General features: G+C 36.9%; 1 protein-coding gene and 1 pseudogene across 10 annotated transcripts in view; both read left to right on the top strand.

The window, feature by feature from the left end:
• Positions 1–23575, top strand: part of NFAT5 (nuclear factor of activated T cells 5) — a 133582-nt gene extending 110007 nt beyond the window's left edge. For 7 of the 10 annotated variants that reach the window (XM_027119425.1, XM_027119427.1, XM_027119432.1 and 4 more), the window contains 5 exons: positions 2571–2654; positions 10896–11044; positions 11854–14362; positions 15018–15261; positions 15710–23575. In XM_027119425.1, the coding sequence (XP_026975226.1) occupies positions 2571–2654; positions 10896–11044; positions 11854–14362; positions 15018–15253 (2978 nt within the window). In that variant the 3' untranslated portion in view covers positions 15254–15261; positions 15710–23575. The remainder of the gene's footprint in view (positions 1–2570; positions 2655–10895; positions 11045–11853; positions 14363–15017; positions 15262–15709) is intronic. The other 3 variants (XM_027119426.1, XM_027119428.1, XM_027119429.1) reach the window with 2 other exon arrangements.
• Positions 3927–6757, top strand: LOC113627134 (proline-rich protein 13 pseudogene; annotated as a pseudogene).
• Positions 23576–25686: the final 2111 nt, after the last annotated feature.

Below are 25686 nucleotides of genomic sequence, written 5' to 3'. Positions count from 1 at the left end.
GTGTGTGTGTGTGTGTGTGTGTGTGTGTGTGTGTGTGTGTGTGTGTGGAAATAGCCTTAAAGTTTGTGTGTGTGTGTGTGTGTGTGTGTGTGTGGAAATAGCCTTAAAGTTTTTGCCATCCTGAAAATACTGAGGTTTTGTTGTTTTTGTTTGGTTTTATGATCAATAATAAAGAACTTCAGGACTTTGAAGTGCTTAGCATCAGCACTATGAATCTTCATTTCTTAGTGTTGAATGCTGATTATTAAAAATTTCCCTTTAATATATTGCCAAATAAAACAACTTTTAAGTGTTCTGTTTTAAAGCCTACACTAATCGGCTATATTTGGCCACATTTAGGCAATCACTAACATACGTTTATTCTTCTAAGTATTTCCCCCTTATATATATCATAGATAGCAGTCGCCCTCAGAAACTCTTAATTGAATAAATATATAATATGCAAATTTTATAGTGAGATCCAATGCTTCAGTTTCTGCCTTTATGATATAGCTAATTAAAGAATCTTCCCACAATTTCACTTTTTTATATTTTATAAAATGTGAGCATCTTTTAGGTGTTCATGTGAGAGAATAGAGAATATGATTTCAGGAAAACTTGGTTATAGAAAATTTGTACTGTCTCATTATGATAAACTAATTGCTTTTGTGATTCCTCCAGGGACTGTGGTTAAACATTTGAATAGTCAGTGGTGTATAGTAATTGTAACAGCTAGAACAAGGCCCAGCATAATTTTTGTGAGTCAAGAGTAGAAATGGCAACTGCTACACCATTTTGCCTAAATATTTAAAAGTTATAGATAAAAATAACAAATAATTAAATGAAGTATATTCTATCCTCCTAATTTGACCAAAATACCTTCATAATAACCTGGAAGGCCAGATTCGAATTGAGGATTTTCAAACTGCTTGGAGGTCCAAACTGGGATATGACAACATGAAGAAAGAGGAATCCCCAGGCTGGCACCCTTCTTTTCCCTCTCCTGGCTCCATCCTCTACCTGGAGGGCCCTGATGCACTGGCCAGTGCTCATAAGCTCTGTTCACCCTATAGGCCTGAGATTTCACACATGGTCTATAGAGTAGTTGTGCAGAAAATTTGGGGATCTTGTATACTTGGTACACGGTCTAAAAGTAGGATTGGGGCAGGGGCTCAAGTGTACATAAACTGGCTGGCTCTGCATGCTCTGCCAGACACAAGCCCCTCTAAAGCCTTCTGAGTCTATACTGCCAAAAATACATTGCATGTACATGCTCTTAGGCACTTAACTTTGCAGAGTCGTAAAACCTTTGTTTCATTGCCAGTTAGTCACTGAACCATTGCTTAGCCATTAATTTGTTTTACTTCCATCTATTAAGACACAGAAATCTCCTTAGTTATTTTTTGCAGTGACTCTGCAGTAGTAATTGCTATAAGAAATGGAGGATAAAGTATTTATTCATAATTTTTTGTTGCTCTAAAGACAAATGACTAAAACTTGTTTTAAAAGTAGAAATTTAAAAATTTTTCAAAGATTAGTTTCCATTTTTAAATCTGTAATTATTAGAATTAATGTTATGCTTTAAAATTGTCTATGGATTTTTTTTCTCATCAATTCTATTCAATTGATAATTTCATTCAATTGATAGTTCATTCAAATTATCATTTGTTGGACCTCGTGTGCAGTGCAGCATGCTTAGATAAATTTTTTTACTTCATTCTTAGGAGATGTGTACATTTTGTCTCTTTATTCACAGTTAACTATCTCTTTATATTCTCTATAACCATCATTTTGTATTGTCATGTGAAAAATAAATTGAAAATAAGTTGACTCAATTCCCATTTTGAATAAATAAGGGAATAAATAAAATAAATAAATACAATGAAAAATAGAAATTAACATCTATTTAAATAAAATTATTATACAGTCATTTTAAGTAAAAACCTGTTTATTTGGAATTTATTTAACTTTACCATTCAGAACTGTTCTCTACTCTCACGCTCATTAAATTTAAAGTTTTCATAGTAGATGTACTTGATATGTATAGATATAGTAGTGTAGTAATTCTCCTTTAATAATAGCAAAGATTATGTTTTCTAAGGCTTGCTAAAAAGAATAATCATAATGTTATAGATTTTGTATATTCATCACACTTTTTAAAAAAATTTAGCTCAATTGACTCTGAATCAGTATATTTTAAATAAATCATTTATGTAGGTAAATGGTGAATTTTTTTTTCATGCTAGTGTTACAGTATATTTGGTAAGTTTAAAAATCTCATATCAGTCTTCTACTCATCTCATATAAATATGTGTACTGTTACAAGAAAGATTTTTTGAAGTTGCGGTTGTTTTTATTTTGTTTTAATAAGTAAGCATATGCTTCTGCCCACTGGGAGACAGGTGCATTTTAGAGCGTAGACTGGTGATTATAAAAACTCATCTGAACCTAGAATTTCTGCTAAACAAATAATTTAATAGTGCTTTGTGAGAAGATATTCCAGTTAAAGTTTCCAGTTAAAATTTTAAGGTACACGTTTTGTTAGGATAAGTTTAAATAAATACATTAATCCTTTTTGTTTGTCTTAATAGCAGCAGCTGCTGCTTTGAATGTAAACGTGAAGAAGGAAATATCTAGTCCGGCAAGACCTTGCTCTTTCGAAGAGGCCATGAAAGGTACCAAGTTAATTCTGCTCAAAAATTGTAAATTAGTGATGCTATATATTTTCTCTAGCAAACCTTACTATTTTATTTTCTCTTGTGTACTCGGAACACTTTGCAGGTTACCTTCCATATTGTAAAATAAATACTTGTTTGACTTTACTGAATGCAGAGACTTGCTTCCCAACTTGATATTTCCCTTCATTTACCATATAAACAACTTTTTTTTTAACATGTGTTGGAATAGAGAAGTTTTTGTTTTGTATTCCCTAATGTTAAAAATCTTAAAAGTATATATAGAATACAATAATGTATATAAAACAGCTTTATAAAGCTTCTTGCTGCCAATAAGAGTAGTTGACATTGAGACTAAAGAGACCAAAATAGAAACTATTGGCATTTGAAAAAGTTGCTTTAGGTTCTTTAGGTACCATTCTTTCTTCTGACACCATTATTTCCAAATAGAAAATGAAGATATCTTCAGGATGTTATAATGTGTTTCTCAATTATGATGCTTTTGTGCCATTACATATGAAGATGTCAATTGCATAGTGGCCATTGATTTATTCCTGTAATTCTAGCTTTTACTTATATTTTTCTGCCATGAAATTCATGAGTTAAATTAAATTTTAAAATTTTGTATACTTATATTTTTAAGGGGCATAATATGCTTAATACATTTTATCAAATACAGTGGATTTTTTTTCCTATTGTCATAGTAAAATTCAGCATTCATATATATATTCAGTTTAGTATAGCTTGCCATTATAATTTCTATCAACAGTTCCAAAATAGATTAATTAGGAATTATGCACAAGTAAGTGCATAATGATCTGATTTAACTACAGGAAAATTTACAAGTCTCTGCTAGGGATAACCATGGCTAATGTTTCTCGAACATATATTAAATGCTAGGCAGCATTCCACACTCTTTACCACCATTATCTCATTTAATCTGCCAAGTCTATGAGATAGGAAATTTATGATTGTCATTTCACAGGTGAGGAAATCAAGGTTCCATAGAGGAATTTAAAAAGACAGGTCGAGGGGGCTTCCCTGGTGGCACAGTGGTTGAGAGTCCGCCTGCCGATGCAGGGGACGCGGGTTCGTGCCCTGGTCCGGGAGGATCCCGCATGCCACGGAGCGGCTGGGCCCGTGGGCCGTGGCCGCTGAGCCTGCGTCCGGAGCCTGTGCTCCGCAACGGGGGAGGCTGCAACAGTGAGAGGCCCGCTTACCGCACAAAAATAAATAAATAAAATAATAAAAAGACAGGTCGAGCTTTAGTGTATAAGGTAACATCTAAGCAATAATAATTCAAACGATGTTTATTAGATGAATAATACCATAATTAATCAATCATTAAAGAAAGTCAGGGACATTTATGGTCTGTCCTTTGCCAACTTTGATGTGTTCCTGCTTTTCTGCAAAAACTCCTTCATGCTTCTTTCATAGAGTATCAGGCTGGTGGGACACTAATGTAATCCAGTGTGAAATTTCTCATAGTGAAGGTTAAAAGGTTTTAAATGCTATGTTTAATTTTTGGTAATAAAATGATTTAGTCATTTGATCAAAATCTTACAAGCCTAAAAAATGGGTAAGAAACACACATACACATATTATTATTTTTCACAATTCAGACCTTCTTATTTTGACAATTTTATCAACTGAAATCATGTAAAATAATTTTATGAAGATATAAAATTAAATACTAAACTATCTTATCAGTTAAAATTTTTCATTTGTCATTTTTAAATACAGTATCATTAATTGGAGATTCCTGATCAGTTGAACCAACAATAGCTTTCAACTAGGAATTTCCCTTGACAAATAGCTTATTTTTGTGATTCCTTGAAATCAGAGCTTTGGTATAATGCCCAGGTGCCCTCTGAGAGATTTAATTAGGTATGCTTTAATGATGAAGACTGAGCAACATAAATGACTTTTAAATTTGTGTTATGGCATAACCCTTCATATAACATTCTTTAAAATAGCCATCAATTACAGTAAGATTTAGAACTTGATACATAAATAGGACATTATGGCCAGACATTGAAAGCTTTCACTCTGCAACAAGTTTCTCATTCCTCGGAGAGGGTTTGCAGGGGGAGGTGGAGAGTAAGGGGGATAACTGCACAACTGCTCAGTGAGATATTAAGGCTAGTGGTAAAGCATCATGGTTCATTTTTCAGTTTTACCCAACTGTGTATATATTAACACAAAAGTAATACAAATTACATAAGATAAAGTGTACAGTGTAAACTATTGTTAACAGCTTCCAGAAAGTTTTCTATATCTATATACGTACAGGAAGATGTAAGTGAACATTCTAGACAGATCATTCAGAAACTCTGTGATGCAGGTTTAGGACCCAGGGATAGAGTATTGATGTGCAGTCTCTCAGTTTTAGCTTTGTAAAGAGTGGTTAATTGGATGAATGTGAAAAAATAGTTGCCAGCATATGTTTTTCTCTAACTGGTTGCAATTATGTGAAAAGTTTTAGGAGCTTGTAGGAATCATAGAGATAATGTAGTTCAATCTCATTTTACAGGTAAATAAACCAAAATTTAGAGAAGTTAAGTGATTTGCTCAAGGTCACACAGCTAATAACTGACAGAGGTTGCAACTTAGATTTCCCCCAAAACTCTGTATTCTTTTTACTCTATTATTTCCATCCCTTATAAATCTTAATTTGTATTTTAACCAAATGTATTTATATATGACCTAAGTGCTGCTTGATGACAACAAACTTAGCAAAGATTTTTCTAAGTTTCCAAAATTGTTATTATTTGGCATGGATGGAAGGAGAACACTCTTTAAAAATTATTTGGCATAAACTATCAATAACAGTATTCTTCATAAATTCAAATTGATATGGGGATGGTTAAATATGTCTGTCTAATTTACTTTCTGGGGAATTCCCTGGTGGTCCAGTGGTTTGGACTCCACGCTTTCACTGCCGTGGGGCTCGGTTTGATTCGCTGGTCAGGGAACTAAGATCTCGGAGGCCATGCGGCATGGCCAAAATAAAAATTAATAATTTACTTTGTGGATTTTCTGAATTGGCTTAAAACTTCTCCCCCAACTTCTAGGTAGTACAGACTTTACTTGTTTGTATGTTTTTCCTCCTTCACTAAAATGTAACCTCCAGGTAGTAGGGCTTTATCCATCTTATTCATCACTGGATCCTCATAACCTAGAACAGTGCCTGGAACTTTGTAAGGGCTCATTAAATACATAGTGAAAATGTAGGAAGAAAAGATATTAAAAGCCATTTAGTATTATTTGCAAGTCCGTTAAGATACAGTTGTGGGTTCTGAGAAAAGATAGTGTAGACTTAGCCCAGGCGGTGGTGTAAAGGTGATGGGACATCTGGTTCCTCAGTTTCCTTCTTTCTCCATTCCTGGATTGGAGGAAACACCTGAACATGTGGAATCCCAATGCTGGGCAGCCAGGGCCAAATCCTTACCCCCTAACATCGGGTACCCTGGAGGTTGCAATCCTGCCCATCCACCACCTGCCAACCCTACCTTTCCTCCAGGCCCCTTTCCCACTCCCCCAGGATCACCCCAGGGGAATCCAGCTTTTGCCCCTTAGTGGACCTGTCATCCTGTGCCACAACCACGTAACCAGGATGCCAACCCACAGGTCCTTACCCCCCTGCATACCCACCACCTGCCCTTGGCATGCATCCTGTGAATCCTTTGGCTCCTGGCATGGTAGGACCAGGAATGGTGATCCACAAGAAGATGCAGAAGGAAATGAAAAAAGCTCACAAAAAGAAGCACAAACACCACAAGCATGGCAAGCATTTCTCCTCCTCCTCCTCCTCCTCCTCTTCCTCCTCTTCCAGCAGTGACTCTGACTGAATACAGGGCCTGGACCCTTCCCTCAAATCCCTCCAGTTGTGCTCTCCCGTCAAGCTTCAGATGCCATCTTGTACTGGGGGAAATCAGCCCTTGAGTCTCTCCCCTCCCCACCCCTGCAATCTGAGCCTCACTCTGCTTTTCAACCCTAACTGGCTAGGGAAAATGGGAAAAGAATTGCCATGGGCTAGCGAAGGCCATATTCTCACTGCTTGGATAGAATTTTTTTTTTTTTTTTTTTGCGGTACGTGGGCCTCTCACTGCCATGGCCTCTCCTGTTGCGGAGCAACAGGCTCCGGACGCGCAGGCTCAGCGGCCACGGCTCATGGGCCCAGCGGCTCCGCGGCATGTGGGATCTTCCCAGACCGGGGCACAAACCCGTATCCACTGCATCGGCAGGCGGACTCTCAACCACTGCGCCACCAGGGAAGCCCGGATGGAACTTTTAGCTTATGAGTTTTACAAGAGTTTTACTTTTTGAAGATGGTGAAATTTGAGCAAAATGCTGAAGACAAGTCTAAGATCTGTAAAATGTGATTTTTTACTTCTTTTTGTAATACTTTTGATTGGGGAGATGCTGTGGAAATTTAATTATGGAAAACAAAAAAACAACCTGTACCTTTCTTGTAATTGTGGCATGCTTGGGTGATTTAGTGGCAAATAAACATTTCCCAGCAGGCCTTTTATTGATTGCACTTACTGCAAGCCTGCTGGGAAGTGGAGCCCATTTTTGGCTGATGAGCTCTGACTGCCATTTTGGAAACTAATCTCTACTCCTTAGCTCAGTATGCTCCCTCAGGTCCTCCTCTCATCTCCAATTCTCAGTCCAAATAAAGCTGTTTTTCCTGAGGGGGTGGTGGGGGAGATAGTATAGACTCACTTTTCCCTGTTCCTCCTTTCTAAATCTACTTAATACCTTGGAAATATTCAGCAGTATAAAATGACTTTGAAATATAGAAAAAAGGAATAGGACTGGCTAAAGACCTTAGAACTTACAGAACAACACCAAGTGAGTTAACTGGTTTTCTTTTTATCTCCAATTTATCTGAGTCGGGCAGCAGTTGTGACTCAGAACTGGCAACAGGCATAGACAAAATAATAAATCTGTAAATAAGCATGAAAAGTCTGTTCTCTTTGGCCAAAAGATCAGGAAAGGGAAAACCCAGTAGAGACTTAGTGAGATGACTCGTACCAAGTGACAGCAGCTGACCCATTAGCAGTGTTTGGGGGCCAACCCATCCCCTACCCAAACCTGCAATAGCAACAGCAGAATTTGGAAGGGTTAGCCCACCCCATTCCCCACATCCACCAACTAGTAATGGACCTGATCTGCCAACAGTGGAACCAGGAGGCCCAAAACACAGGGCTCGTATGTGCCAGCAGCAGCAGGTCAGTATGTCTGCAGGAGTGGCAAGGGCAGAACCCAGGGGGCCAACCCATCCTCCACCCCACAGCAGGCAGCAGCACACAGGCTCCCTCCACCTGCACTGGTGGTACCAGTAGGCCCTGTGTGTCTTTATCCTTCCCCCAACAGTGGAGAGAGAACTAGACCTGGCAACACCTGGCCCTCCACCAGGGCCATAGTAAGATCCAGACCAAGTGTCTCTCAACCCTCTATCCAATGGCAGAAGGCAATCCAGGGGCAGAAGGTAAACTAGACCAGGGTCTCCCAAACCTCCGCCCAGTGGCAGAGAGCTATGCAGCCCAGACCCCACAGTTCTTGACCTTGTACCCAGTGGCAAAAGACAGCACATGTAGTTGCTTCCCTTCCCCAGCAGCACCAACAGTGATATAATGGGAACCCCATTAGTACCAGGAGACCAGAGAACATACCAGGAGAAAGGTTTTCCCTCCTCCAGGTCCAGCACCCCTCACCCCCACCTAATGACACCAGGCAGCCCAGGGAAGCACCTTCCACTCCTTCAGGCAGCACCAGCAGTATTCCAGCTGGAGCTCACGCAAAGCTAACACAACAAGCAGACCAGAATAGGGCTCAGAAAACTAAATTATCATTGGCCGTACAAAGACTTTATGCATATGGCCATAGAAAGACTTGTATCTTTGAGTGAGCATTAGACAAAAAGTCCTTTCCTTGTTTGTCTACGCTAGTAGACATACCTATTTGTGAATAGTCTCCTTAGGAGAAGTAAAAGACTCTTGCTCAACTTATTCCACCTATTCTCACTTTCCAGAAGAAGAAAAATCACACTAATAAGAATTAGTCTCTGGGAATTCCCTGGCTGTCCAGTGGTTAGGACTTGGGCTTCCATTGCCGTGGGCCAGGGTTTGATCTCTGGTCAGGGAACTAAGATCCCACAAGCCGTGCAGTGAGGTCGAGAGAGAGAGAGAGAGAGAGAGAGAGAGAGAGAGAGAGGGAGACAGAGAGAATTATTCCCTAAATAAATTTGGGGCAAATATGCATATAGATCTGTTAAGCAGTAACTGTGTAGGTGATGCATTTGTTTGTCAATGGATATTTATATGCAGTGTCTAATTGAAATGTAATATAAACTTGTTTTTAGATACTGAAATTTTTTAGGCCAGAAATACTGTTAATGAAAATATGTAACACTATAAGATTAACCAAATAGCCCACAACAAACTAAATTGACTACGATAAAGGAAAAGTAAAATTAATTCATTCATTTCTTCATTCAACAAAAATTTATTAATTACCTACTATGCATCAGTCAACAACAACAAAATCTCTGCCTTCATGGAACTCATATTCTAATAGAATTCAAAAGCAAGAATAGCAGTTGATATTACAGGATCAACGTAAGACAACACTAATGGTCTTTCAGATTGTCTTGTGGGGTGGGCCTGAATTACTTCTAAATGCCTGCCCTGTGCGTGATCTGAAGCTTTGTCTCAGACAGAATTGGATTGTGAGTTGAATCATATTGGTATTGATAGTATCTAGGTGAAAATAGGTCCAGAGAACTCATGAGTAAATAATTAATTTCTTAGAGTAATAAAGCATAGAATATTGAAAGTTAAATGGGCACTTTGCCCTCCCCCAGTATAATCAATTTCCATAGGAATTGTTTCTAGCCAGCTGGCTGTGAGACAAGCTGAATAAAGACTAGAAGGTTTCAAATATTTTTAAATCAAAATATTTACGAAGATAACTATCCTGCTCATATACCATATTCCATTTTAAAACCCTCTTTGTAGCCAGGATTTCTTCTCAATATCAAATTAAGAAATCTATGTATAAAGATATCAAATCACTATGTTGTATACCTAAGGCTAATATAATATTGTATGTTAATTATAATTCATAAAAAAAGTTTAACAGCTGAGCCTTCTGGGGAATCTATATTTCTTTACACAGGGTCTCAAAGTAGTGGTAAACCTTTAGATCAGAATTTGGCTATGTGTTCAATTTAGAAGACTGCCATTAGTGATTATCAGTACGCTCCACTAAGTGCCAATGGCAGGCTTAAATAGACGAAAAAGAAGAAAGAGAATCAAGAGGGAAAAATAGTTATAATGAAGTGGTAGAACTTACCTATCTGCTATGTATTGCCTTTCCTTGGTTGTTAATCTATAACTACTTCTGAAAATAGAAGTAGATGGAAGTAGAAAAATACTTGTTGGTTTTGCTTTGGAAATTTAATTGGTAAACCTAAAATAGGACTTAAAATTTTTTCTTTTCAGAAGTTTAAGTACTATCTAAAAGAGAAATGTGTTCATGTGTCAACTTGGCAAATTCAAGTCTTCTAACACATTAATTTAGAAAGGTGAAATCTGTTTGGTTAATTGGTGGCATCTTTTAATGAGAAGCTTGAGTTTTGTTGAGGAAAGAAATGTTCAGACAGTCCTATGGCCTTTAAAAAGTTTGGCTTTATACTGCCAGGCAGCCAGATACTAAGAGGAGAACATAACAGTTGTAATTGAGTAGCTTGAACCTCCTAGAGATTTCCAAGCTGTATCCTATAATATATTATGGTCATGTTAAGCAGTGTATTCATTCAGGCACCTTGGAAGGGTGCTGGGGAGTATCACTTGATAACTGAAATGCTCAATTGTTGATATTTAACTCATAGTCTCAGGCTCTTACCAGGAGTCCTCAGGGCACTGATACTTAAAAAGAGGGAAGGCAAAGAATTCCCTGGTGGTCCAGTGGTTAGGACTCTGCACTCTCACTGCCAAGGGACCTGGGTTCAATCCCTGGTCAGGGAAATAAGATCCCACATGCCGCGCAGCACGACCAAGAAAAAAAAAAAAGAGGGCACATTTTGATACACCAGTTTTGTATCTCATGCTGCCATCATAGCATCAAAAAATAGACGTTTAAATCATGACTAATGTCAACACACAGTAGAATGAAATAGTTGATGATTTCAGTGATTTTAAACTTTTCTTTCTTTTTTTGATATGTGTGCAGCAATGAAAACTGCTGGATGTAACTTAGATAAGGTAAATATTCTTCCTAATGCTCTGATCACTCCACTCATATCAAGCAGTGTGATTAAGAGTGAAGATGTTACTCCAATGGAAGTAACAGCAGAGAAAAGATCTTCCCCTATTTTTAAGGTGAGCTGCATTGACTAGTGCCCCACATGTTAACCTCAAATATAAAAATTGCTATATTTTGAGTAGTTTGACTTCTTTTCCCCATATTTATGCTTTTTACTTCTCCTATTTCTTTTATATCTGTTTCTCTTCGGATTCACTTAATGAATTTTGCTTTGCAGAGTAAATGATTTTATATTCAAATAAAATAGCCTGTGAAGCAACTTCCAATATACATTTTTTTTAACATCTTTATTGGAGTATAATTGCTTTACAATGGTGTGTTAGTTTCTGCTGTATCACAGAGTGAATCAGCTATACGCCAATATACATTTTTGACAAGGGAGGGATTAATACATTACCTAGACCTTTGTGATGTGTGGTATTAATGAAAGTACTGGTTTTAGCATTTTCAAAACTAGAGACATTTTATTTCCTTTTCTCCACCAGTCTTTTCCTAAAGCTCCTTTTCCATTTTACCTTTGTTCCCCCCTCTCAATAATGTTACCAGTGATCCACAAATGGACATATTTTTAAATTGGCTATTAATTCATCAACCATAGAATTATTGTGTTCTTACTCTCCAGCAGCTGATTATTCTTCTACTTATTTGACTATCTTTGCTTATAATACTTATTTAAAAATCCCGATGACAGTAAGACATAATGTTATCACTGAGAATCACAGTCTTACACCTGTTTTCCAAATAATAATATAGAGGGTAAAATTGGCCCTGCATATGTTTTTATAATAATAATAATTTTTGAAGTATCATATGAGTTCATTTAATATTTATATGTACATGTTATTTGGCAATTTTTATTTTTTAGACTACAAAGACAGTTGGATCCACTCAACAAACATTAGAAAATATCTCTAACATAGCAGGAAATGGGTCTTTTTCATCATCATCATCATCTTCCCACTTACCTTCTGAAAACGAAAAGCAACAACAGATTCAGCCCAAGGCATACAACCCAGAGACCCTGACAACTATCCAAACACAGGACATTTCACAGCCTGGTACCTTTCCAGCAGTTTCTGCTTCTAGTCAGCTGCCCAACAGTGATGCACTACTGCAGCAGGCTACACAGTTTCAGACAAGAGAAACTCAGTCTAGAGAGGTATTACAGTCAGATGGTACAGTGGTTAATTTGTCACACCTGACTGAGGCATCACAGCAACAGCAGCAGTCACCACTACAAGAACAAGCACAGACTTTACAGCAGCAGATTTCATCAAATATTTTCCCATCACCAAATAGTGTGAGTCAGCAGCTACAGAATACAATTCAACAGCTGCAGGCAGGAAGTTTTACAGGCAGTACTACTAGTGGCAGCAATGGAAATGTTGACTTGGTCCAACAAGTTTTAGAGGCACAACAACAGTTATCTTCAGTTTTATTTTCTGCTCCAGATGGTAATGAGAATGTTCAAGAACAGCTTAGTGCAGACATTTTTCAACAAGTCAGTCAAATTCAAAATAGCGTAAGCCCTGGAATGTTTTCCTCAACAGAGCCAGCAGTCCATACCAGACCAGATAATTTAATAGCTGGAAGAGCTGAAAGTGTTCACCCACAGAATGAAAACACATTATCTAATCAACAACAGCAACAACAGCAACAGCAAGTGATGGAATCATCAGCTGCAATGGTGATAGAGATGCAACAGAGTATCTGCCAGGCAGCTGCCCAGATTCAGTCAGAGCTATTTCCTTCAACTGCTTCAGCAAATGGAAACCTTCAGCAGTCTCCAGTTTACCAGCAGACTTCTCATATGATGAGTGCGTTATCAGCCAATGAGGACATGCAAATGCAATGTGAATTGTTTTCTTCTCCTCCTGCAGTTTCTGGAAATGAAACTGCTACAACCACCACACAGCAGGTTGCAACTCCTGGCACTACCATGTTTCAGACATCAAGTTCAGCAGATGGAGAAGAAACTGGAACACAAGCAAAACAGATTCAGAACAGTGTCTTTCAGACCATGGTCCAAATGCAACATAGTGGAGAGAGTCAACCTCAAGTTAGCCTTTTTTCATCTACGAAAAGTATGATAAGTGTTCAAAATAATGGTACTCAGCAGCAAGGTAATGGTTTATTCCAGCAAGGTAATGAGATGATGTCACTCCAATCAGGGAATTTTTTGCAGCAGTCTTCTCAATCACAGGCTCAACTCTTTCATCCTCAGAATCCTATTGCTGATGCTCAGAACCTTTCACAGGAAACTCAAGGTTCTATTTTTCATAGTCCAAGTCCTATTGTCCACAGTCAGACTTCTACAACCTCCTCTGAACCAATGCAGCCTCCAATGTTTCACTCTCAAAATACCATGGCTGTGCTACAGGGCTCTTCTGTTCCTCAAGACCAGCAGTCAGCCAACATATTTCTTTCCCAGAGTCCAATGAATAATCTTCAAACTAACACAGTAGCCCAAGAAGAACAGATTTCATTTTTTGCAGCTCAGAATTCAATTTCTCCACTTCAGTCAACATCAAACACTGAGCAGCAAGCTGCATTCCAACAGCAGGCTCCAATATCACACATCCAGACCCCTATGCTTTCCCAAGAACAGGCACAACCCTCCCAGCAAGGTCTGTTTCAGCCTCAGGTTTCCCTGGGCTCCCTTCCTCCTAATCCAATGCCTCAAAACCAACAAGGAACAATCTTCCAGTCACAGCACTCAATGGTTGCCATCCAGAGTAACTCTGCATCCCAGGAGCAGCAGCAGCAGCAACAGCAGCAGCAGCAGCAGCAGCAGCAGCAGCAGCAACAGCAGAGCATCTTATTCAGCAATCAGAATACCATGGCTCCAATGGCATCTCAAAAGCAGCCACCACCAAACATGATATTCAACCCAAGTCACAATCCAATGGCTAATCAAGAGCAGCAGAACCAGTCAATTTTTCATCAACAAAATAATATGGCCCCAATGAATCAAGAACAGCAGCCCATGCAATTTCAGAACCAGCCCACAGTTTCCTCACTTCAGAACCCAGGTCCTGCCCAGTCCGAATCATCACAGACCTCCTTGTTCCATAGCTCTCCTCAGATTCAGTTGGTCCAAGGGTCACCCAGTTCTCAAGAGCAGCAAGTAACACTCTTCCTTTCTCCAGCATCCATGTCTGCATTGCAGAACAGTATAAACCAACAAGACATGCAACAGTCTCCCCTTTATTCCCCTCAGAACAACATGCCTGGAATCCAGGGAGCCACATCTTCACCTCAACCACAGGCTACTTTATTTCACAACACTACAGGAGGCACAATGAACCAACTACAAAATTCTCCTGGCTCTTCTCAGCAGACTTCAGGAATGTTCTTATTTGGCATTCAAAATAGTAAGAAACTCTTTCTAATTTCTCATTTCTTAAATGTTATTGGTCGAAATGGTCACATTATTATTACTAGAAGAAAGCACAACATAGCGGTTTTAAGAGCACAGATTGTAGTTAGACACAATTGAGTTCAAATCCCAGCTATACCACTTACAGACTGAGACCTTAGGATATTTGACCTGCATGAACCTCAGTTTCCATATCTAAAGTGGTGGTAATATTACATACTTGAAAAGGATATTGGGAGGATTAAATGTGGTAACATATATAAATGTATGTGTTTGCCATTTTAAGATATAAACTTGAAAGGAAAATGAAGTAAGAATGACAGAAAATTTTTCAGCCAATTAAAGTAAGTAGTTTCCAAGGAGGTAGAAAACCATGTTTCTTTAAATGTTTATATAGCAAGGAAATTATATAGGACTTATGGTGATAACTAAGCATTGTTGTATTTTTATACTGCTTAGAGGAAACCTAGGATGAATTCTACTACTGTTCAATGAAAACCTTTTTGGAGGCTGTCAGGTGCCTCACTTTTAACTCTATAATGAGCAAACACAGTAATGAATTTATCCCAACCACTAATAAATAACCTTCTTATGAATCTTAACAGAAAATAACTAATCAGGTAGCTTCTCTATTTTAAATATCTCTGCAGACTGTAGTCAGCTTTTAACTTCTGGACCAGCTACATTGCCAGATCAGTTGATGGCCATAAGTCAGCCAGGCCAACCGCAAAACGAGGGCCAACCACCTGTGACAACACTTCTTTCTCAGCAAATGCCAGAGAATTCTCCATTGGCATCCTCTATAAACACCAATCAGAACATTGAAAAGATTGATTTGCTTGTTTCATTGCAAAACCAAGGGAACAACTTAACTGGCTCCTTTTAACTGGATATGTGAGTATTGCATTTTGGCTTTTTTCTTATTGAAAAGCATCAATAAATTTTATTATTCTTAGCAGATTTGAGTTAAGTAATAACACTGTTAGGACTCTGATCTTTTAAAATATGGCTTTCTCACAAGATGGTACTTTTTTACCCTAAATAAATTACTCTGAATGATAGCTTAGGTCATATTGTTAATACTGGGCATTCCTTCTGGCTCTAAGCTTCTTTTCCTTGGAATGACAGAACATCCGATGAATGTACTATATATCAGATATAATTATGACTCATATCTCCGTTCCTCAAGAAATAAATATTGAATCTGAAAAGTCTGACAGTATAAATATGATAAAGTATCATTTGTAGTACTGTAATATACTTTGGGATCATTCAGGGCTACGGGAACTTTGTAAAGGCTTTCCCTCCCTATTGAGTTATATTAAACTTCTTCTTTTTTTAGAAATTCCATGAAGAAAATCCTGATTTCAAGATACCCTGAGATCTTGTGATTCCATGAGGATTATTGAACTGTTACTTTAAAAAGAAAACAAAATATGAAAAACTGTGATTGAATAAATGGATGGATTTTACTCTGACTGCAAAAGAGCACACCTGTGCTGCCTATTGCAGTGATTAACCACCATTGTTAACACCTTTTTATTTTATATTCCTAATAACAGTGATGACTGAGAATCTATTTGAGTTTCCAGCTGACAGAATTAATTGTTGCTATTTTCCTAGGCATTATTTCTTTAAAAGTACAGTTTAAATTGATAAGCTGGATCACTCAGTTATTATTGCTATTAGAAAATAATTCATGTTTCATGTTTACTTTTGTTCTTCATTCAGATTTTCTTTCCTGCATTTAGTCAAGTAGTGGCTTTTGAAAAAGGAAAGTTCAAATCATAACTTAGGCTGTGATTTTTCAATATAAAAAGCACAGCTATTGGCCAAAGTGAAGCAGTCTTCATTCAGTTTTTATAGAGAAACTGAAGGGGTAACATTCTGACAGGTAAGCTGTATTAAGAGCTCTACACAGATAAGAGGACTCTATTTATCACAGACAACACACAAACTGGGAACAGCTGGAATGCTATTGATTTTATTTTTCAGAGAGTTGTTAATTCTCTGTGTTTCTGTTAAGGGTTTTAGCCATAACTGTGCATAGAAAAATATAAACATCTTGCTCTATTTAAAAATGAAGGGGATAATATATGGTAAATTATGTTCTGATATCCTCCTACAATAGTTAAAACTGACAGAGCAATTCAAGTCTGTTTTCTTCTTATCCCAGTCTTGAACTGGTATTCCATTTTTATGTTCAGCGATACTGTTCTTCCCCTCTTCTTCACTTTATTTTAGACAATTAGTAATATATTACTAGCTTTGTGATCCTGTAGTAACTTAAATGAAAAGACCACTTTGATCTGGGGTAACCCAGCAACTCCTGCAGCACAGGCCGGGGGGTATCCTTTCAGGAATGAGGGGAGCTGACTCCTGAGAAACAAGAAACAATGCATTTTTTTTCCATGAACGGTGCTGTTCTGACGTCTTCAAATTTTTCCCTCTAATAGGAAACAGTGTAAATGTTAATCTGAAAAAAAAAAAGACAAACTAAAATTTCTTGAAACATCACTTCTCCCTGAGCTGCAGTGAGTGTAATTCACTTGTCACCTCAGTGCTTTACAGTTTGAAGTGGTCACTTATCTGATGGTTCCCACAAGCCTTAGGCTTTACAGGGTCATATCATTGACTTAATATGAAGAATTAATTTGTGTTACATCTATACAGAGCAAAATAACACACTCCAGAACTTGCAGTTGTAGCATTAGTTATACAGATTTGGGTGTTCGCACCACCCATGGGATGCCTGCTTCTCTCTACAACCTGTTGTCTGGACACATGCTTATGTCTTACTCTCCTTTTGGCATGTAGAAAGCTGTTAATACAGTTTAAGGCCAAATTGTGTGTGGCTTCTATATGTAGATAAGATGTTTTGGCATTCTTGTCAGTTTCATTTATTTTTTAAGTGTACAAAAAATAGCCTGTTAATTGTTTGTTGAAGGCTACAATTCTGTTTTTTATTTTTTCTATCCGATACATTTAGCTGAACTTTGTGGAATTGTGGTGTTGGTTTTGTTTATACAGTCAGATTTTTCCCCCTTTTTGTGATGGTCTTCCTTGGTTCTTTGTGCTCTTCTTTAATTTGTTTTTTCTCTTTGTTCTCATTTATTCTTCCCTCCACCCCCAACCCTTTCTTTCTCTCTCTGATTGAGAGTCATTGAATTATGTTTTCAGTAGTACAGGCTTCTTGCCGATATGAAGGGAACTTTTCAGAAAGAGACCTACTCTGGGTCATTTAATTTTGAATACAGTTTTCAATCGTTCAAGTTTTGGATGGTTTATATCTAATGTGTGTTTCATTTTTTTGGAAAGCTATATTTTGTATTTAGGAAATGGTATACTATTTTGCTATTTGTACTGAGTGAGTACATTGGCATAAATATAGAAATTTATATATATACATATATATAAACTATTCTTTTTTTGCCACACATTTTTGTGGTAAATTTGTGAGTTTGTCTGATGTTCTACCACAACGTGGCGTCTGATAAAAGTGAGGGGGGGTTTGTTATGTCTTTATTGAGTATTTAAGTATCTTTTGAAACAAATGACCTTTTCATCTGTGGCCATTCCATCAGGCGGTTCCTTGATGTGATTAGTGGGCTAAAGGCAGCTCACTGTGTGTTCGCTGGATCTTTCACTCAGCAAAACGTTAGAGTAAGGAAACCCATCCAGGCAGTTGTGTAAGTTGAGTTTCACAAGAATGAGCCATTCAGTCTTTGCTCACTATATATTTAATATTTTATTATTGTTGTTATTGTTATTATTAATTGGCTTTCTGTATTCTATGCCTTTTATTTATAAAGACACTAAAAAAAAACCCATGTTTGTAATTTTAATAACATTTTCCCCATCTTGTAATATCCAGAGCTACTTTATAAATTCTCTAAACCAAAAGCATTTTCCTCAATATATCTCTCTCTCCCCACCCCATCACGAAAATTTACCCAGTATAGTTCAGGGTATGAGAAGGACCACACAATCCAGTGCTCCAGTTTTAAAATGTAAAACTCTTAACTGCAGAGGGTTGACTCATGTCAGTAAGCTTATCCAGTGGTATAAAAATAAGAAGTAGAAATAAAATGCTGTAAGTTTATTTCTGAGTTTTCTGAATTTTTTCCCAAGAGATTACACAGGAGACTCAGGAAGTCTATTTGTTCATCAAGTTCCAGTTAGAATGTTAACACTGCTGTATGGATAAAGTGGTGGCAAGAAGACTGGCTTGGGTGCTGACTTCTGTTATTTAGCAAGAAGTTTATCATTGTAAAATGCTGATTGCCAATGCCAAGTCACCAGGGACCAATTTTCTGTTTTATAATATCTAAGTTTAGAACAGAACATACACCTGAACTGTAGTGGTTTGATTGGATGGAGGCAGAAAACCCAATTTTTATTTTCATAAGTTTTGTGGTTATTTGTACAAGGGCTGTGCTAAGATACCATATTCTTATTCAATAATGATGATTTTTTTTTTTTTTACATTGTTAAATGTTCCTTACCCCTAAAAGGTCAATGTTAAGTATAGCATTCAGAACATACTATTTGGTTACAAAAAGTACTCGTCTTCTTATTGAAGAGTTAGCTTAGTAGTCAGTGGTTGATACTTGTGCTAATAATGCAGTTTCAAGATTACTGTTACAAGTTATATCTACATATAGGAGAGACTCCATGAGCCAACAGAGGCCTTGGAAACAACAACTTATTAAATTTACTTATGGCAGAAGGACCTAAATAAACTATAAACCACATTTTATTCCTTTTTATTGTTACATTCAATCGTTCTTGCTTTTAGCAACTTACATTAATGCTTGGAGCTTACCTGCGTGTCTGCGTGAGTGTGTGCGCACGCGCACATGTGTGTGTGTGTGTGTGTGTGTGTGTGTTTTATTCCTTATTGTCATTCCATTATATATCCACACCAACATGGGAGAAAATAATTAGAAGTCATATTTTGCTTCTGAGCTTTATCATGTTACCTTATTCTAATTACAAATAGAGTATCATGTTGTTATCTAACCAATGCAAATCTGTTTTCGCCAGTCTCCCTAGAACAGGTTTTTAAAGGGCTTTGTTTATTATAGAAGCAGTATTAATGAGGGACCTTCCTTCCTTTCTTTTTTTGTAATACTGTATACGCTGTAGTTGGGAATTTCATTATAGTGCATTTCTTGCCCATCAGAACCTCAGTTAATCTGCCTAGGAAAAATTGTGTCAAAGGGAATGAGAAAAGAAGTTATATTGAGTCCCTCCAGAACTAAGATAATAATTCCTTTTGACCATTTAAGCCATTATAGAGGCTTATTTTGGAAAAGTGAAGTCTGTTTAGATGCATCAGCAATTATAGACCAGAAATTAAATGCTTTAATAACCAAAATCTCAAATTCAGCATGGTTTATAAACATTCACTAGGAGTAATTTGAGAATGTTTCATCTTTCTGGTGAGAATTTCTGTTCTAGTATCTGTTTTCCAGTTGTTTTTTTCCTAATTAATTGAAAATTATATGAGACCTATTAGCTTTACTCTGCTTCATGACCACAGGCTTCATCCCTAACCAAGACAGCCACATTATATCTGCATGCCTTTGGTTATATGGAGAGCCTTAATGAGAGAGAGAGAGAGAGACTGTATATAGTTCATCAGCTTTAGAATCTCATAACATGTATTAAAAATGGTTTTCTTCTCTGCTTATTTGTGTCACTAGAGCTAAATCATGAAGATAATGTTCATACTGTAGTAAATATCAGAATAATACCTAGAATATCATTTGTGAATTGTCCCAGTACTCTAATTGCTTCTTTAATCCCCATTTGTTTTCGTGTCATTCTAGGCTCATTTATTAATAAAATTCTATTTTTACTCCATTTTCTCTTTCAGGAAATTTTTTTAATTAATATTTTAGATCTAGATTAAATGCTATGGAAAAGTGCCTTTTTACCATGTTAGTGCCCCTTTCTTATAATTTCATTTTTCACTGTTGCCAAAAACACATAGCGAATGACTTTAATAGTCTCAACTTTCATTTTTTCTATTTAGTCATTTTTTTCTCCATTTCTTGATCACCGTAGAAACAACTTCATAACTTTCTAACACCCTTTGGCATAAGAGGAACAGAAAAGATACATAGCTAGAATTGTTTCTTTGAAGGAGGCTAAGTAAAAGATCACAAAATTATACTATTTAGCATTTATAGAAATTAGCTAAATTTGTCTTCATCTTGACCAACTAATAATAGGTCTTATCTGAATGCTATTGAAAATTTTACTATATGTGAGACTATGTACACAAATATGGATAGTTAAATTTCAGAAAGGAAGTGTTTGAAGCACCTTCTCTGATCTTTATTATAAGATGGGTGAAAATAAACCACTAACACATAGTTTAGGTAAAGCTTAGTAATGTCAATTTTTCTAACCATACGGAGTCAAATAATTCATTATAGTGTACTTCTCGTCCATCAGAACTTTAGAAATCTGCCTATGAAAAATAGTGTCAAAGGAAATGAAGTTGTATCTGAGTCCCTCCAGAACTAAAATAATTCCTTGCAGCCAAATACAGTTGGATTGAGTATCCCTCTGTTTTTTGTTAATTTTGCCTATGTTCCAGCTCCTTACCATAGTGGTGGTGCCTGAAGAAAGAGCCATCAGCAACAAACAGGTCAGGAGAGTAGTAGCTTAGGGATAGAGCTGCTTTCCCCATGTGAGTATTTCTGTGACTGTTAGTGGCACTAAAGACTGCAAACCTTTATGCAATATTCTCAATACCCTAATGATATTATGCACTTTAATCATTCCAAAGAAGTCAAGAATGCTGTATAGTTATGATTCCTTCTTGATGAGTATATCTTAACTGTTTAGAATATTTATGTCCCTTTTTATTTTGGATAGCCAACTTGGTATGGAAATATTTTCTAAAAAGTATAGTAGGACTTAAGACTTTGAAATGTAACTGACTATAAGGGGAAATTATTACACTTCAGAAAATCATTTTAGAAACATTAAAATGTTCGGCTTTCTAATGATATGTTTGAGAGTTAATTAAAACCAGCCCTCTTCCTATATTTTTTGTTTCATATTAATAGCATTATAGTATATAGTTTTCTATATATATAGTATGTATAAACCAATGGTTCTCAAAGTGTGGTCCTCAGCCCACCAGCCAACATCCGTATCACCTGGGAACTAGTTAAAAATGCAAAATCTTGGGCCTTATCCCAGACATAGTGAATCAGAAACTCTGGAGTGGGACTCAGCAATCTGTTTTTTAACAAGCCTTTCAGGTGATTCTGATACATGCTAAAGTTTGAGAACCACTGGTGTAAACTGTATACAGTAAGATCTAGAAAGGGCTTTTTTTTCCCACTCACACAGACACAGTTATACATTGTTTTTAATGTAAATTCAATTTAACCTGGTTATCTATAATCATTTATTGGCAATGATAATTTATTCTCAGTACTGCCTATAGAAATACAGTATATTTTATGTACATATAAAATTAGTCTAGTTATTGATAATTCAGTTAGTTTGGCATTTTCATACCACTTACTAAAAAGTTTACATTAAATGACTGATTTAAATATATAGGTGCAATGTTCTGTGTTTATTTTAACTATTATGACAGTTAAGTAGCTAATACAATTGACGGGTGCTAAAGTCTCCTGTTTATCCATAAAATGGATACATTGTGGGCAGTGATAATAAAAGCTTTCTTTTCATTGCCTCTTACTTTACCAGCAGACCACAATTTTGGCCCATCTAGACCAACTCTCAGAACAAAATTATTTGTCATTCCTTATATTTACATTTGTATCTGAGCTATTAAACAACATAGCTAGCCAGGTCAACAAAACATCTTATTTAATTTCTTTTTTTAATAGATAAATCTTCTTTTAAAATAGCTTGCTTTGTATGAGAATTGATGCACTAGAAATATAACTATCCTTGGAACTTATGCTTCAGACAAGATGTTAAACAAGACACTGTATTATTTAATTTGAGCATTTCTCCCTTCCCAGTTATATGCATCCTGTTAAATGTAAACTAACCATAAGATAAGTAGATTTATTCATTCATTTTAATCTCCCTGTATAATTCAGTACCTCCATAATTGTTGGTGTTTACAAATCACCAATTAATAAACTCATGTAAGAAAAGTAAACATTTCAAAATGAAAATAATTGTACACTCACTTTATGAAAATCACCACTGCTCTCTTTGCTTAAAACTAGCAGTGGAAATACAAGTGGCTTACTCTGCAAACTTTGGTGCTGGAAATACATAGGCAAGCTGTTGGGAGATGCTCTAGCTACATTCCTCCTTTCTTGTTCCCCTTCCCCTCTTCCCCGCTTTATTGCATACTGTATTTGTATATCCAAAGCATTATACCATACCACAATTCTGTTCAACTCCAACTTGTAATATTTCCTTTAAAGGCTCTGTGTTTAACCGTATCACCCTGTTTTGTTTTGTTTTTTTTCCAGAAGTAACTTGCCTGATTTGAAATAGTTTGTATTATTTTAGCTAACGAACCTCAGGACAGCGCGCACACACACACACACACACACACACACACACACACACATCTCAGATGTTTGAGAGTGGCTTTGGAATCAGACTGTGTCCAATAAAGAACTGTCCTGCATGGAAGTGTTTATGACTTTCATAGCGACAAACTGATTCCAATGATATTGAGCTAATTTCCTTTGATCTAATGAACGTATCTGCTCACCTTGTTCCCTTACATTGAATTGATAAGCTCCAAGTATTTATTACTTTTTTTGACAGTTTTTACTGTTTCATTCATTTCTTTTACTTAGTCTTTTAATGAATATACTACAGTTATGTCATTAACCTGTTCTCAAGTGGTTTAGCTACCATTCTGCCATTTAATTTTTTTATTTAATTTTATTTGCTTGAGCACACTGATCAACCACTGAACTGCCTTCTTCCATTGTCCTGCAATGATGTAAGTAAGGGTTACATTTTTGTGTATATGGCTTTCATAGTTGGGATTTCAGAGCACTGACACCAGATATTTTCAGTTTATTCTCTGAGGGAATTTCATTTGCATCTATGTTTTTAGCTATCTGTGATAACTTGTTAAATATTAAAAAGATATTTTGCTTCTATTGGAACATTTGTATACTTGCAACTATATTTCTGTAAACAGCTGCAGTCAAAAATAAAACATTGAAAGTTTTCATTTTGTAGTAGTTAACTGTCTTTTTTCCTCAGATTTTATGAATGAAGTCATATCCGTGAATGTCAGTTTTGAGCGACATGAGTATGTGATTGAACTTAAAAAATCAGTAGGAAAAGGTATGAAATATAGAAATATTTTTGAATAGTTACATTGTACCAGGAAGTGTACCAAGTGACTTAGTGTAATAGAATTTTTGTTTGTTTTACTTAGTTTAAATGTTTCATGTTTAGTAAAACACTGTATACATGTGGTGACAAATCTTGTATTATGGAGGTACTTTTGATGAAAACCACGTCTCTCCAGGCCTCAGTCCCACATCCAGAGGCAATCTCTTTTTATTTTTCTGTAAGTTATTTCCATATATATATATATCAGAATGTGGTACATATATCACTAGTGGTACCCAAAATGATTTCAGGTGATACATGGGTAAACATTATCTTTAAACATATATATATATATATATATAAGGTTTGGATGTACATTAGAAAAATATATAATGTGTCTACTTACTAGACTATGGGGAAATGTGAGTCAAAGACAAATACTAAATAAATACTAATACAGGTGATACATGAATATCATGTATGTGATATATAAATAACTGAAGCTTCAGAAGCACTGCTTTAAACAGTATGCTTATACCTTCTTATCAAATATAGACAGTGTCTGTTGATTCTGTGAAAATGACTGAATTTTTTTAACACATCCAAATGTTTATATATAAATGAGTTGTCACTTTAGGAGTCTAAAGTGACAACAATGCTGCTATTGTTCTAAATATGTTTAAAAGTTGTCTTTTGGCATTATTGACTGCAGCAGCACTGGAAGGGAGTAATAACCAAATGAATTTAAATAAGTATAAATATCAAAAGTACTGGGGTCCAAAAAACAGCATATGTGGGCAAAAGACTGATCCGAAAATGGGACTGCATATGAGTGGCTGCCGGAAAGGCTGATGCAATCCTGGGTTACATAATTTAAGTTACAGTGTGCAGAACAAGGGAGATAGCTGTCCTGCTTTACTCCAAGCTGGTAAGAGTCCTGCTCTATTATCTTGTGAGGAGCAGACAATTCTCAGCGGCCATATAATTAGGCCTGTAAAAGAACCGAACACCATTTATCCCTGCTCAGGACACAGAGGGACTCTAGAAGTATAAAAGCAGCTATAGTTTCTCGACAGCAACACTTAATGGTTTTTCTCTCAGGAAGACAATTGATTACTACTCTTGTGCTCTATTTCATGTTGTCATTGTCCCTGCCTGCATAGTATTTAAAGCATAGGCTCTTTTATTTAAAAAATAAATTTATTTACTTATTTATTTACTTTTGGCTGTGTTAGGTCTTCGTTGCTGCGCGCGGGCTTTCTCTAGTTGCGGTGAGCGGGGGCTACTCTTCGTTGTGGTGCTCAGGCTTCTCATTGTGGTGGCTTCTCTTGTTGCGGAGCATGGGCTCTAGGCACGCGGGCTCTAGGGCATATGGGCTCAATAGTTGCGGTTTGCGGGCTCTAGAGCGCAGGCCCAGTAGTTGTGGCACACGGCCTTAGTTGTTCCTAGGCACGTGGGATCTTCCTGGACCAGGGCTCGAACCCGTGTCCCCTGCATTGGCAGGCAGATTCTTAACCACTGTGCCGCCGGGGAAGTCCAAAAGCATAGGCTCTTGAGTTTGCCTGCTTGGGTGAAGTTCTGGCTCCTATACCTACTGTTTAACCTCTCCATTCCTCAATTTCTTTATTTATAAAGTGGAAAGAAAAATGAATGATCCTCTTAGGGTTGTTATAAGAATTAAGTAAATTAGGGCTTCCCTGGTGGCGCGGTGGTTGGGGGTCCGCCTGCCGATGCAGGGGACACGGGTTCGTGCCCTGGTCCAGGAAGATCCCACATGCCACGGAGCGGCTAGGCCCGTGAGCCATGGCCGCTGAGTCTGCGCATCCAGAGCCTGTGCTCTGCAACTGGAGAGGCCACAACAGTGAGAGGCCCGCGTACCGCAAAAAAAAAAAAAAAAAGAATTAAGTAAATTAATCAGTATAAAACTACTTAGTTCCTGGCACACAGGAGCTAAGTGCCTAATAAGTGTACCAGTCCTGTTGCTACTTTGCTCTTCTGCCTCTG

The sequence above is a fragment of the Aethalodelphis obliquidens genome, unplaced genomic scaffold, assembly GCF_003676395.1.
Source record: "Aethalodelphis obliquidens isolate GAN/ISIS:26980383/991018 unplaced genomic scaffold, ASM367639v1 scaffold20, whole genome shotgun sequence".
In the NCBI taxonomy this organism is placed as follows: Eukaryota; Metazoa; Chordata; class Mammalia; order Artiodactyla; family Delphinidae; genus Aethalodelphis; species Aethalodelphis obliquidens.
Note: the sequence above shows the minus strand (reverse complement) of the source record. Positions and strands in the feature narration are given on the sequence as shown.